Genomic DNA, 15,961 nt, shown 5'->3' on the forward strand with positions numbered 1-15,961 from the left:
TTTCATAATACACAAAAACACACATACACTCAAATTCTCACTCTTACCCTCCATAGGCCCCAAAAGTGAAGCTCCTCTTCCTATAAGACATAGTCTGCGATAGACAAGGATCTTCAAACCAGCACAGCTACAAACACTTCCGTTATTCTCTTTGTCTCTCACTGTTTCTTTCTCTCCGTGTGACAGTCTGAATCAGTCTGCTCATGTCCTGCACCTGTGCCTCTGTGTCCGTCCTTCACTGCCCTCCCTCTCTCCCTCCAGGTCTTTCCCTCTCCAGAGGGGGTGAGGGAGAGGCGTGTGTTTAGTCATACTGGTGTCTGTGGTTACCAGCAGGTGCATGGAGGGCAACTCATTGCCTTCCAGTCAGGGAGAAGTGGATTTCCTGGGTCACAGCTCCTCTCACAGTGGTCTCAGCCATGGGGAAAATAGAGCATTGCTTCCAACTAATGGAAATTCAAACTTGTGGCACCACACATGAGGAGAATACTGACCTTGAAATGGTCAAACGAAGGACATCACTAGAGGATTTAAAAGTATCATCAAATTTTCCCCAACACCTCACAATTATGTTTTAAGTGTAAAGCAGCCACTGGTAACGCGATGCATACATTTTGGGATTGTGAAAAGATTAAGACCTACTGGAAAGAGATTCACAAAATTATACAAAAGATTAATGGAAAGACCTTTACCATGTCTCTGATTATATTTCTCTTGAATTGTGCTGTTGCTGTAAATCTTAACTGTGATGATGAGCGTGTACTGAACTTTTGTACTTTTCTGGCTAAAAACATGTATACTGTTGTTGTGGTCAACTTCACAGATACCATCTGTCAAAATGTGGATGAGTCAGGCCGTTTGAAAAACTTACGAATGATCTTCATCACAGAGCTGACATTTTCTGGTCTTCTCTTTGGAACTTTATTAATGAAGAAAATGATTGTTTTATTCCATGCACTATTGTACCTTTATTGATATATCAAAATTATTATGTATTTATTTATTTGTTTGATGGTTTGTTTTTTCTTTCTCTAATATGCCCTGTTCCTACCTAGATTGTGTGTAGGGAGTGTAAGCTAGTGAAGGTTGTACATGCTGTCTTGAGATCCTGGTACCATTGTTCTGTTATTGAAAATCAAAGAAAAAAAAAAGCATCATCTTTGTAGAATTGACAATATGTTTTTAACTCAGGTCGTCATAAATCAGATCACTGTGACATCTCCACCCTGAAGGTGACTGCATGCTTGTTCTGTCCTTTTCTTCTTCTATGTCTATAAACCACCCGCAGTGCCTGCATCCCTCACGTACTGGGCTGATAGCTCACAACGTACATATCAACATATCCCCATAAACAAAGAAACTCTGCAGAGCTAGTGCATAAAGGTGGATTATAGTTAACAGATGTAGCCTAAAGGTTATTCAGAAAGAAAAAGAGCACAAGTAAAACACAAACTGTTCTCTGTCAGAAACAGCACTCAAAGGTCAACACGTTATTTAAACACGCATTCATAATGCTAGAATTGCAAATATATAAATTACGTAAATTCGTCATATCAGTATTAGAGGTGGACAGAAACCATTTTCTTCTAGAGACGATTAGAGATGATAATTGCTATTATACGACAGTTAGCTCTTGTTTCAAGTTAGCCAGCTTGCCGATCAGTGAGTGCGGCGTTTTAGGGATGTATTTCTGCTTGTGGAGCAAAAATAAACAAAACATTTGTCCATATTCTGTCTGAAATGTCAGTTATTCTATATTAATTTCTTGTTTATAGAACTGTTTTACAAACGCAATATTGCACTTGCAATCGTGCTGTTATACTGACTGATAATATATACTGATAAGATTATACTGATCGGCACAGCTGTGATTAGCTATGGCCATGTCACAGCTGTGCCGAGATTCAGTATAACCACACTATTTATAACCACTATATATAGTTTGTGCGATACTGCTTAAATAACAAACACTGATACCAATATCAATGTGTGGATTGTATCCACAGGGGATTATTGTACAGTCCATGCATGTGAATGTGTTACACCCAGTATTATTCATGTATTTTTTATACTGACTATGTTTAACCTCTTAAACTCTTAAACAGCTGGTCCAGATGTGCATTTCTCAATCTCCTAACTACATACCTGTCCTACTAGTCTCATTGTAGATAGCTTAAATACTTTATAGTCATTACTGAACTATTATTCTCAGGCCAGACAGAATATCTAATGGAAATACACATCTGGACACAGTCTTTCAAAATCCTGGTAGTGAACTGCGGCAAAAACAAGTGCAAACAATGCTTGGACATAAGCTTTCTCTCTAAAACCCTCCCCAATTCTTGCACTCTATGAACTGAACCATTTTTGCATTGCAAAAGATAACGTTTGGATTTACTGCATTTGGTTTGACTGTTATCCACACATGATATACACATACTGTATACTCTATACGTCAGTTCATCACCATGAAGATATTTTAAAAGAAACCAGCATGTTGACAGCTTTATAATTCCTATTTTATGGTTTAAATGTTATGGCTGATCGGTGTAAGATTTAAGAATCTAATTCAGCTCTGAATTCTTATAATCATCTACCATAAATGTAGAAAAAAATCTCTGAAGCACGCACATACAGTACAATTTTATTTTGAAGTAAACTACAATCAGGACTGTGGAACACTATGACATTCCTAAGCCCACTTACTTATCATTCAGCCAAACGGTCAGAGTTAAATTATAACCACAGTACTGGAGGAGTGACTCTCTAGGACACACAAAGTCAGTTTCATAACGCATGAATTAAGTGCAGGTTAAATCTGTGATATTCAACCTTGTACTCTCTGAGACAGACACTGTCTAGACTGTGAAGTTCTATAATCTCATTTAAATGCCACAGCATCAGTGGGTGCATTTCATCATACACCTTCAGAGCTACACTGTCTCCATAATGATGATCATCATTTATCTTCGGCCCACTGTCCGTTATGCACTATGCAAATAAAATATCTTGCTTAAAATTATATTACTGGATAAATGCTTTTTTATATGTAAATATTATCTAATAATTAGTATTATTAATTATTTGTTTTGTTTTTTTTTGTTCACATACATATATGTTGAATTTGGACAGCTTATGTCATTATATATATATGAACAGATTTCTCTTATTTTCAGTTGCGTGCCTTATGTTTTGTGTTAAGTGTTTTAGGACATGTCTCTTTTCCCCTCCTCCATCCTACCTCCCTATCTCTTTCTATATCTGTCACAGTAAATTATATATACTACATACCCTGGGCAGTGAAGGAGATGAGAAGCACATAGGGGATAATTAGTTTATTTCTGTTAGTCTCTTCAAATAAGCATCCGTACAAACACACACTTTTTTCTTAACCGGTACCACAGGTAATTCACCATTGACCACAAGCTCCCCGATAGAGGGAGCACCCCCCCAATCCCCCTTCATAAGCAAAAGTGATTTTGACTAGTTGCTAACAATGGTGTTAGCTGCACATCTGCAAGATTCATGCAACAAGTTTCCATCACTGGGAAATAACATAAAAATAACCCTGCATACAATAAACTGTTTTAAATTGTGTATGTTGTTCATTTAAAGTAAAACCATTGATGGAGGTTTACTGAACATTATTTGAAATGTGCTGTCTCTGTTTTCCCGTCTCTGACCACCAGCTCCTGCCCGCATGACAGTAAAAACCTCCCACTCCTGAGGGATCCCAGTCTACTTTACATCTTTCTTATTTCTTACATATACTACAATACATCATCTAATTTGGTGGTTTGCTGGCAAGTGGAAAACTGTGCTTGAATTGTCCTCAGTGACTTATGATGCAACAACACAGAGATGCCAAAAATGACCAAATAGATAACTGTGCAATACCTGTATAATGGCCACAGTATTCCCCAGCAGTAACTGCTCAATTACTGCTGGGGAATAATTATGTTCTATTTATCGTTGACATTCTGTCACTTCAGCCTCATAGACACTGTTTCATTTCAAATCCAAATGTGGTGGCGTACAAACATAACAATCTGTCCCAGTGTAATTTCATACAGACTGTACAGTATAACAATGTTCACTAGTACCAAGCATACAAAATTAAATCTGAGCCATGATTCCATTTTGTATTTGAACAATTCCTCAACACCAGATGGAACTAGATGAGAAACAATGTGCTTTTCATACATGAGACAAGAAATGAGGAAAAGATGAAATGTAAAGAGAAAGAGCAATAATTCAAAGACAGACAGTTAAATTGAGCAGGGGTAGTTACCTAGCGACACATTCGACACATTTCCCAGCATTGTCTATGGTCAGACACTGCACACTGCTCTCTACTGGAAACACACACATACTACATTGTGTGACTGGTGTCTCCGTGACCTTCAGCACCCTGGACAGTGAAAGAAGAGAAGATGTCACATCCACACCTCCACACTGTGCCTCCAAAGCACATGTATCAGACACAAGGACCGCAATATACTACTGCTCACACTATCCTGAATTCACAGCAGATCCATAGAGTAGCCACCTGAAGGGCAGTTACCGTAAACTGCTCTACATACATGCACTCCGGTTTCTATCATGGCTATCTTAACCGTGGTCTTAAACTCAGGATAAAATCAACTCCTATGTGCTTTTCTTGATGTAAATCACACTTGCATCTAAAGCCATTCAGAAACACGTGGTGTGGTGTGCTTAGTGTGGCGTGACCAGAAACTAATTTCGGTGGGATGAGGAAATATAAAAATAAAATCATGATTGTTTAACTGATCTGTACAATTATATTGGTAAGTGTGACATGCGCATACATTTCAAGTTGATATCAGACAGCAGTAATCCAAAAGAATCTCTCAATATTAATAACGTTGCCACTAAATACCTTTGTGACAGTTCCACTGAAGATTAAAATATTTTAAAAAAACACATTAATAATAGTGGAAAATTACACCTTATATTATAAATCCTCTCACCTCCATATCTCTGTGCCTATAGTGTAATTATCTGGCTGTTTCTCATCACAGCAACTGGTATCCCATAAAATGTGATTAAACAAAGGAATGCATTCATTAAAACAAAAACGTTTTATTATGATCAGTATAATAAATATTATTACCTAATAGGGCGTACACTTTAATTGTTTTTGTTAGTTTTCTTAGAAACCTCCTATTAATCCTATAGATTATTGATGTTAGTCAGTAGAATATATTAAATATGTAAAAAAATAAAATAAAAAAAGTAAAACCAATTATAGACTTTGATTATGGCCCTTCTGGGTCTCACAAAAAATGCTGTTGTGGCCCAGGCAGAATTTGAGTGTGAGACCCCTGACCTACTGCTTCATAAATCCATGAGTCCACTTTGTAGTAGGACGCCTCAATTAACTCCTGCTGTTCACAGCACTTGAAGCCAAATAAGAAAATAAAGAGTAGGTATGTAATCGAATATGAGTACATCTCAGAATGAATAGATAATGTGCACCAAACAAATACAAATACAGATACAAATAAGTACTACTTTTTATTTTTGGGAAATAGCTCCAACTAAATTTGTCAGGAAATACTGTGGGCAGATACAAACACAAAAGCAACTGTGGAAGCTGGATTTTAAAACAAACAAACAAACAAACAAAAACAGTCCTACACATCTAGTTGAGACAAATTACAAACTCGAGTGCTGTTGCTGAGGTTGAGGAACTGTCACAGCCGGGATTCTCAGACCTTACTGACACTGCTGCCATTTCTACCTCTAGGCGTTTCCAGTGTTTTCAGTGTTTCTAGCAGCACAGCGGTAAGGTTCATGTAAAAATAGGCTTCAGGTTAAACCATGCCCTAGGTTTAAATCCAAATACAGAAACAAATACAAATAGTGTCATTGCATTACACCTCTAACAAAACCAAAAGACCTCTATGACTGAGCAAACACCATCACATAGAAACACATTAATAGAAAGTATCATCTTATTCTCACTTAACAGATGTGGATAAACTATATTCTATGACCAACATACAGGAAAGTTCCAGGAGTACTTGCAATGCCCTAAAGAAATATGCTACTAGTCTGACTTTAAACGTAAAATGTTGAAAGTACCTTGAAGAGGTGCTGAGGTTTGTGTCATTTGTGTACGAGCTCTGTGGTATCTCTGCTGTCCACACACTCAGCTCTATTACTCCTCTACCGTGGCTGTTCAAAGCCTGTTGCACTGTTTCATGCTCGACTGTTCAAGCTGACCAATTTCTCCTCCCGCTGTGTGTGAGTGTGTGCCCACGCATGTGTGTCACACAGCCTGACCAATCTCTACTCCTACTGCGTTTGACCTCAAAATGAGAGAGAACTCAGTTGGCAGTCCACAGCTACTAGAAATCATAGAAAGGACGTGTGTGTGTGTGTGTGTGTGTGAGACAGAGAGAGAGAGAGAGAGAGAGAGAGAGAGAGAGACAGTGAGGTAAGAAAGTACGAAAATATTTATTTTCATTTCTATATGATCTGTTTCAGGAGGAAAGTGACTACTGAAGGCCAGGGAAAAGCTGTGTAATGGTGTTTGTAGAAAAAAAAAAGTCCATTCACAACTGGGGTAAAATAGCAATTTCTTTTTTTTTTCTTGATTTAACAGTTATCCAAATAAATGATTTCAAAGTGGATTTGAACAATTTTGCTCGGTCATCAAAACAGAGCACATATGGAAAACAGAACTTGGATGCTGGCAGACAAATGATATTACACCTTTAATTTGTTAGGTTTTTTATGCTGTTAAAACAGCATGGAGAAAAAGGTTTTCGTTAGAACTTTTATTTTTGTAACCCTTAAAACAATTAGTTTATTTCTTTTTACCATGACATTTTCTTTGTCCTGCAAATATATAACGAACTATGCACTCACTGAGCACTTTATTAGGAACACATGTCCACCTACTCATTCATGAAATTATCTAATCAGCCTATCGTGTGGCAGCAGTGCAATACATAAAAGCATGCAGATACAGGTCAGCAGCTTTGGCTAATGTTCACATCAACCATCAGAATGTGACCTCAGTGGTAAAAATGTGACCTCAGTGATTCTGACATCACGTGGCATGATTGCTGGTGCCAGACAGCCTGGTTTGCGTATTTGTATAACTGGTGATCTCCTGGGATTTTCACGCACAACAGTCTCTAGAGTTTACTCAGAATGGTGCAATAAAGAATAAACATCTAGTGAGCAGCAGTTCTGTGGACGGAAACACCTTGTTTATGAGAGAGGTCAACAGAGAATGGCCAGACTGGATTGAGCTGACTGAAAGGCTACGGTAACTCAGATAACCACTCTGTACAATTGTGGTGAGCAGAAAAGCATCTCAGAACGCACAACATGTCATACTATGAGGTGGATGGGCCACAACACTAGAAGACCATGTCGGGTTCCACTTCTGTCAGCCAAGAACAGAAAGCTGAGGCTACAGTGGGTGCAGGCTCACCAAACCTGGACAAATGAAGACTGGAAAAATGTAGCCTGGTCTGATGAATCTCCATTTCTGCTGAGGCACACATATGGTAGGGTCAGAATTTGGTGCCAAAAGCATGAATTCATGCTTTAATGGGTAATGTGTAAAATACTGTACCATTTATGATACTGTGTAAGTTACTGTTACCATGGTGGTGTTTCTTTTCATCAATATAAAGAAAAAGGAAACTGGATTCAGGGTTTTTTTTTTTCCCTTTTCCTCCTCCACCATCTAGATTCTCACGAGTTGACTACAGACATGTTGTCCTGTTCACCTCAAGTAATCTTCAGTAGCTCATTCAAAACAGACCAGTGTAATGAGTAAATAAATAGCTACTGATTTTATTTAAATCACTTTAGATTATAAACATTATAATAAAAAATATACTAACTATTTTAAATATAAATAATTGTGTCAAATTATTTATTATTAAAAATGCTTTTTTTTTGCTTTTCCTGCAACGTTAAAGATGTAAAAGTATATTTTTTACATTAAAATATTTTTTATACTTTGCTCAATGTTATGACCCACATACACTATACTTAGCTAACCTGCTTTCTACTTCATGTCTTTTATCTTTTCAATATTTCACCATTACCAGCGTACCAGCTCTCTTACAGACAAATGCTTGGATAATTTCTGTAAATTTAGTATGTAGCTATAGCCATCTAGCAGAAGTTCTCACATTTTCACCGTACTTCACTTTTATTACTATTTCGCTGTATTGTAATGTACACTCACCAAGCAATTTCTTAGGAACACCTGTAGACCTACACATTCATGGAAATGTATAATCAGCCAATCATGTGGCAGCAGTGCAATGCAAATCACTCTGATACGAAACAGAAAGCTGAGGCTTCATCAAAAAATGGACAGACTGGAAAAGACTTGAAAAATGTAGCCTGGTCTGATGAATCTCCATTTCTGCTGAGGCACACAGATGGTAGGCTTAGAATTTGGCACCAATAGCATAAATCCATGGACCCAGCTGGTTTCATGAACATGACAGTGAGTTCACTGTTCTTCAGTGGCCTTCAAAGTCACCGGATCTGAATCCAGTAGAACACCTTTGGGATGTGGTAGATCAGTAGATTCACAGTATGAAAGTGCAGCTGAAAAATCTGCGGGAATTGCGTGATGCAATCATGTCAACATGGACCAGAATCTCAAAGGAATGTTTCCAACATCTTGTGGAATCCATGCCATGAAGAACTGAGGCTGCTCTGAGAGCAAAGAGAGGACCTACCCAGTATTAGTATAGTGTTCCTAATAAAGTGCTCAGTGAGTGTATATATGACAAATAAAGGCTTCTTATCATGGCCAATGTAACTAGCTGGGCAACTTACCTGATATAAAGTGCTCAATACAGAGAATGGAGAGTTTTGTTCGTATCTTTATTTTTGATACACACGGCACAGCATCTTGAAGGCATATTGATACCGGTCAGGATCTCCACACTTTTTCAGTAATTAATATGGTGGTGTGGTCATGCAGTGACCTCACATGAAATGAATGTAATGTTCGTGAATATAATGTTCCTCCACAGCTCAACTTGAAACGCTCTTTAACTAGAACAACAGTGTTTTGAGGGGTTTGGATTTAGAAATGTGATGCAGATGGCTGGACATCTGTCTCTGTTTGGCTGTGCAGCATTCTTGCATGCAAGCAGCAAAACAACGCAATCTATTTTTTAACACACTAGCTGAAAACATCTTTACTAGTTGCATTGGATATGTTACACCCATAAAGCGCTGTCTTGGCACAACAGATCTGTGGAATCTCTGAAAGAGTGGTTTATGTAGATGATGCCCATGATGCTTCAGGTTTTGGAGAGCCATTAGAGCCACAGACAAGTTCAACCATAAATGGAACGCAATTAGAAAAAATTATGTTTTATATGAAACACAGCAGCTGTACCATCAGCTCTGTGTCATTTATCAGTGTGGAGTGCTGCTTTAGTATTTACTATATGAATGCAAAAAGCCTTTGTGTCCCACTTTACCTCTGAACATTCCTTGCATCACTCATGTTAAAAGATGATCAAGAGCATCACGAAAATGACTGGCTGTCATAGGAACAAAGCAATAAAAAATTTGAAGAAGTTAGAAATAAAAGATAGGAGAGGAAGTGAATGGCATCTAAATTGACAAACGCATGGAGCATAAACAGAAGCACTTGAAATAATTATGGCTGAATGGGAGTACAGAAGTGCTTAACAAGACATCTGCTAGTCTGGCAGTGTGTGTGTGTGTGTGTGTGTGTGTGTGTGTGTGTGGGTGCATATGTGCATGTGTATTTCTATCTATATTTGTATATGTCCCCACAATGATAGGAATATCTTACAATTTTGTCATTTTGCTTGTCCCTGTGAGGAAAACTGCTTTGTAATTACAGAAACTATTTTATTAAAATAAAAAATAAATAAATAAAAGATCTTTAATGTTCCTTTGGTTGCTAGGGTTAAGGTTAGGTTTGATTTAGGAGCATTAATAATATTTATGTCAGATGGTCCTTAAATAAAGGTGTTTTTTTGTGTGTGTGTGTGTGTGTGTGGGGGGGGGGGGGGGGGGGGGGGGGGGGGGGGGGGGGGGGGGGGGGGGGGGGGGGGGGGGGGGGCTTATGTACTGTATCACCCACTTCTGCTACAACAAACCAAATAAAACACCAGGCAGGAAAAGCAGTGATGGTGTTGTGCCTAAAGCCTAAAAGCCTCCATTCCCCTGATAGCTCTTCTATCTAATAAAATGTACTCTTTTAATATTAAACACAAGGATGCAGGAAGGCGTTGTACATTGCAGGTGACAGAATTTTAAGTAGCAAGCCTGTGCTGTGAGCTATGACGTCACACACAAATGACAGTCATTTTACCTTTAATAGCAAAATGGGTGCTGATAACAGTAAGTGAAGTCATTTTACTTTTAATAGCAAATGGGTGCTGATAACAATAATTATACCACAGCGTGGGTTAATTATTGAATCAGCAAGTGTTGATTAATTTTCTGTAACAGCATGGCTCTGACAGTTACAAGTGTAACATAAATAATAGATTTATAGTAATGCACTCATTCTAACATGGAAAGAGTCTTAATTGTAGGTCGTTTACTTAAAGTTGTAAGTTTCCGAACATAGGAGTTAGTTCTTGTAATTGCTTTTGTTATTGCAGCTATAACAGTGTTTGCCTCCCCAGTATCTCCTTTTGTCTCTCTTGAAGTTAGTGAGACAAAAATAGGCTACTTCTCATGTTACTGAGAAATTGAAAAACTCCTCTGTCCTGAAGGCTTTGAGTCAAAATACTCAATTTTAAAGTTTGTTTATTTGTTTATTTGCTAATCTATACTGTATATAATTGTATACAATATGTTAGCAGTTGTACCTGCATTTAAAATGAAAAGAACACAGAAAGTCAGGAGTGCTGCAGTACCCTCAGCTTACCATGTCCTTGATTAAATATAAGGAGTTCACAGTATTGTACTAAGATTTTTAGCCTAATATAAATCAATGGTCCAGAATCAATTCTATTTCTTCTATTTTTATCTGATGGCAAAGGGGAAAAAAGACAGGAAAGTATAACATTACAGAGGCCTTCTCAGACAAATCCATGGCCAACTGCACAGGCTTGTATAGCACAAGGCTCCCGAGCAGGCAATCAGCGGTAACGTGCCGCACCTGGCCACGCCCCTTCATAAAGCCTCCTGCTGCTTCACTCCACATGCGGACATATTTATGCGCCAGGTACGGAACGGCCTCACGCCGCTCTGATCGGTATTTCAGAAAAGGTTGTTCCCCACCTCGCTGCTGAGCTGGCGTGTTCGACTGCCCTAGACTCTGTCCCTCACCTGTCTGGATTTTTCCTGCCGGTCACAATTTTTTGGGTGGCTGGAAAAAAACCTCATTTGCGAGTCTTCATTGATTCAATTTTATCAATGAGATCTTGGTTCGAAAGATCTGCGCTGGACGGACAACCATTAGGCTTGGGCCCATAGCCACTCAGACGTCCACGGTCACCCTTCGCTTGGGTCACCATACCGGGTGACTGACTTTCTACGTGACCCAGGTGCCCCAGCTACATCTGGTCTTGGGATTCCTGTAGTTACAAAAATACAACCCTTGTATCGACTGGTTCATCAGCTCTATCTCAGAGCTGCCTTAAATGCATAGTCGCTCCTCCACCAACCAAGGTGGAACTAGTGGATTTATCCCGTGTGCCCCGAGATTACTGGGACCTCCATGAGGTCTTTTCTAAGTGCAAGGTCCAAACACTACCGCCCCACAGGTCTTTTGATTGTGCTATTAACCTGCTCCAAGGAGCCGCCCCCCCCAGGGGCAGGTTGTTTTCATTGGCACATCCTGAACGCAAGGCCATGGAGGAGTATATCAAGGTGGCGTTATCACTGGATTTCCTCAAAATTAGATTTACGCAGCATGCATAACTTAATCCGCATTGGGGCAGTGGTTGAATGGAAGACCGCCTTCATCACACCGTCTGGGCACTACGAGTATTTGGTGATGCCGTTTGGCCTCATGAACTCCCCTGAGGTCTTCCAGCAGTTCATAAACAAGGTCCTCTGCGAGACCCTAAACCGGTATGCTTTTGTCTATTTGGATGACATTTTGATCTTCAGTAACTCGCTGGAAGAGCTTGTGGTGCATGTGCGCAGAGTTCTGCAGCTCCTCCTACAGAACCGATTATATGTCAAACTCGAAAAGTCACAATTACACGTGACCACCATGTCCTTCCTGGGCTTTGTGGTCTCCCAAGGGTCCCTGAGTATGGACCCGGCCAATAAAAGGGTGGTTTCAGAATGGCCACAAGCCACCTCAGTCAGGGCAGTACAACGTTTTCTGGGGTTTGCTCATTTTTTCCGACGGTTTATCCAGAATTTTAGCAACCTGGTAACTCCCCTCAGTGCCCTGACCAAGTAGACCCCAGATGGTTTTAGGTGGACTAGGGAGGCGCAACAGGCGTTTGAAGCCTTAAAGGGGAGATTAACATCAGCTCTCGTACTGCAGATACCCTGTGGTTCAGTTTGTAGTGAAGGTCAACACCTCGGAGAAAGGAGTGGGCACCGTTCTCTTCCAGAGTGCGGGGCCCGACCAAAAGTTGCATCCGTGTGCATATTTCCCCCACTGTCTAAACCCCGCTAAGAGAAATTATGACTTGGGGAACCGAGAACTCCTGGCCATAAAGTTAGCACTGCAAGAATGGAGGCACTGGCTGGACAGAGCCAAACACAGGCCAGCCAGGGGATGGGGTCATATTGGTCATTGTAGGCCGATTTTTGAAGGCCTGCAAATTTATTCCCTTGTCTAAGCTCCCTTTTGCCAGGGAAATGGCAGATCTCCTCCTGCAGCATGTGGTTGGGGTGCATGGCATTTTGGGGACCACGGCCAGCATGTCCTAACGCCCAGACTGAGAGGGTCAGCCAGGATCCTGAGAATTGCCTCAGATGCCTATTCTCCACCAACCCATCCATGTGGGCTCAGCATTTGATGTGGGTGGAGTATGCCCATAAAACTCTCTGGCACTCTTCACTAGGCATGTCGCCATTTGAGTGCCAGTTTGTCTATCCTCAATCCATCTTTGCTGAGCAGGAGGAGGACATGGGGGTCCCCGCGGCAGAGCAGATGGTGCATCGATGTCGCAGGGTCTGGTGAAAGCCCAGAGCAGCTCTGCAGACAGCCGCTCAGAAAATGGCCTCCTCGTCCAATCAAAAGCGACGTCTGGACCCGAGTTTCCGCCCAGGCCAGTGAGTACGGCTGGCAACTAAGGACCTATAATTGTGCATGGAATCTAAGAAACTAGTGCTGCGATGTATTGGGCCTGCCTTTTAAGATCCTTAATCTGGTGGCGTTTCATCTAGCACCTCACTGCACAATGAGAATTAATCCCACCTTTCATGTCTCGTGACTAAAACCGGTCCTATGTAGTCCTCTGGGGACCTCTGCCAACCCGGCCCCTCCTCCCCCTCGTGTTATGGATGGGCCCCCTGCCTTCATAGTGAGGCACATCTTGGACTCTCGCCGCCGTAGGGGGCACTCAGTACCTGGTGGACTGGGAGGGTTATGGTGCAAAGGAACGCTTGAGGGTCCCAGCTTGGCACATCCTGGATCTGGAGCTCATCAGGGACTTCTGCAGGAACCAGGCTGAAGGAATGGGAACATGGGAACAGCCGGTGATGTAACATTACTTCTCAGGCAAATCCGCAGTCATCTGCACTGAGTTTTATAGCACAAGGCTCCCGAGCAGGCAATCACTGGAAACACCCAGCACCTTGCCCCGTAAAGCATTTTTATCACAAATCAGCAACGGAAAAGCTTTACCCTATCATCCGGAGATCGCAAGTCCCTGATGATGCCACAGCCATCCATCAATATTAACTGCGAGTTAAGGGGTGGCATACTCTCTCTCCCCTGTCAATCACAGTGACATTAACCAATCATGGACATCTGTGAGCTTCTGCATGCAGATGGTACGGATAGTGCTTTACACTGTCCCCTGACACCCCCTGAGCAGTTCAAAAAAGATGTGGTCGACTTCATGTTCCATCGGGGAAGCACGTGATAGCTTTCGACCTCCAACCCCAAGACCCCCCCCCCAACCATGGTTGGTAGCTGTCGTGTGACAGGGGAGAGATGGGTGGGAATTGGCCATGACTAAATTAGGGAGAAAATCAGGGGAGGAGAAAATGGCAGAAAACATTGTAACACACTTTCATTTTATTATCACTTGCATTATGCTCATAAAATGGATGGAAACTATTAATAGGATAGTGTCAAATGTACACACAATCATCCAGTCCTCACAAAAATTGTGGTTTACAGCTTTTATTTGAAAAACCTGATGGGCCAAAATATTTCCATCTGGTTACTGACACCAATTTCCTGACTCTATTGACATGCAGGATAGTCAGGTATCTCTTAGACTGGAGCTGGGATGTCAGGGATGGATGAATAATGCCTCGGGTTGACAAAGCTGGACCACAGGCAGCAGTACTTAGTGTCTGTATGATCTTTTTCACCCTGCTCATAATCACTGAAGTTATAAATGAAACCAAACGGAATAATTGATTTCTGTCCCTGAAGAGTAAGATCAAAACTGTTTGATTACCTGAAATCGGTCATCTGAGCCTGATCAAATTCAAATGGATGCAAATGAAAACTGTAAAACTGAATGCGACACTGGCACTACTACGGTGGAAGTCTCTGTGCACACATACAGAATACTAATGCACCAAAACTGACAGCCCTTGACTTGGCAAAGACAATTCAGGCTTGTGTCACAAGAGTGTCATAGCAGAAGATCATCATAAAGCAGCAAAGAGAAAATAAGTGATGAGCTTAACTTTATGATGCTTTCGAGAAATGGTGCCACTGTTAGCATTTTCTTTGTGATATTTATGAGACATCATTGTTATGACATAGGCCTAAGAATTAAAACATAATTAACAAATCAAGCAAATCAAACTCTTAAATTCATAATCTAAACTATAAAACTATTAAAAGTCATAATCATGATATTCATGAGATTACATTTAACACTGCACTGTGTAAAGTACCATACCATGTGTGATTAAAAAAACAAAAAAACAAAAACAAAACTCAGTAACACAGATTGTGCCAATGAAAAACACTCTTGAAACTAGGGGTGTGCACAGGTATTTGAATACCCAGTTAACCACTTCATGTGCCAGTGTTTGAATACTTAAATCACATGAGAAATTATGCAAAAGAAAAACCATGTTGTTGAATAATGTATGCAGAGAACTGTGCATGTTAGTGGTGTATATTGTGACTAAAAGGCAGGCAAATATTTTAGTCAAGTCAAGTGGAGTTTATTGTCATTTCAACCATATACAGCCAGTTAGTACACAGTGAAACGAAACAACGTTCCTCCAGGACCAAGGTGCTACATAGGACAAACACAGAACAACAAGGGACTACAAAAATTTATAGATAAAGTGCACAAGTGCAAACATGTGCAGACAGCACAAGACAGTACAATGACTACTGAGATAGACAATGGGCACAGTAAGTCCCAGTGCAGTGCCGACCAGTACACAGGTCTATTAGAAAGTGAATCCAGTGAAAATAGTGCAAAAAGAGTACAATATAAGTTGCTGAAATAGGTGTAAACATAAGAAGTAGCAGCCTAGTAGAGAGTATAAGATATGTACAGTACAATAAATATTTGTAGCAGCATAATGTAATGTGGGGATGTGCAAAAAAATTGCAAAGAGGATGGAGGATGTACAGTTGTGTGTGTATGTGTGTGTTCTTTCAGTCCAGTTTCTGAGTATTTAAGTCCAGTTTCTGAGTATTGAATACTGAGTACTGAGTATTTTACTCTCATGCAGTGGGAGCAGGTGGTCAGATATAAAGCTTGTGGGATAAAGGAGTGATAACACATTTACAATAACATTTAATACAACTTGAGTAAAGGTACTGAACTACAGTGCACAGAAATGA

General features: G+C 40.4%; 1 protein-coding gene across 9 annotated transcripts in view; it reads right to left on the bottom strand.

Annotated features, from left to right (window-relative positions):
• The window catches only part of rap1gapb (RAP1 GTPase activating protein b), an 81,390-nt gene that overhangs the window by 36,209 nt on the left and 29,220 nt on the right, over positions 1 to 15,961 (bottom strand). Inside the window, exons 1-2 of one of the 9 annotated variants that reach the window (XM_026925698.3) lie at positions 6,106 to 6,240; positions 4,289 to 4,408 (exon numbers count right to left, since the gene is read on the bottom strand). The exons of 3 other annotated variants lie outside the window; for them this stretch is intronic. In XM_026925698.3, the coding sequence (XP_026781499.1) occupies positions 4,289 to 4,368 (80 nt within the window). In that variant the 5' untranslated portion in view covers positions 4,369 to 4,408; positions 6,106 to 6,240. Of the gene's footprint in view, positions 1 to 47; positions 517 to 4,288; positions 4,409 to 6,105; positions 6,241 to 15,961 lie in introns of those variants that run through there. 5 more of the 9 variants (XM_034310887.2, XM_034310885.2, XM_053228210.1 and 2 more) reach the window with 5 other exon arrangements.

This window comes from Pangasianodon hypophthalmus, chromosome 2, assembly GCF_027358585.1.
Source record: "Pangasianodon hypophthalmus isolate fPanHyp1 chromosome 2, fPanHyp1.pri, whole genome shotgun sequence".
Classification (NCBI taxonomy): domain Eukaryota; kingdom Metazoa; phylum Chordata; class Actinopteri; order Siluriformes; family Pangasiidae; genus Pangasianodon; species Pangasianodon hypophthalmus.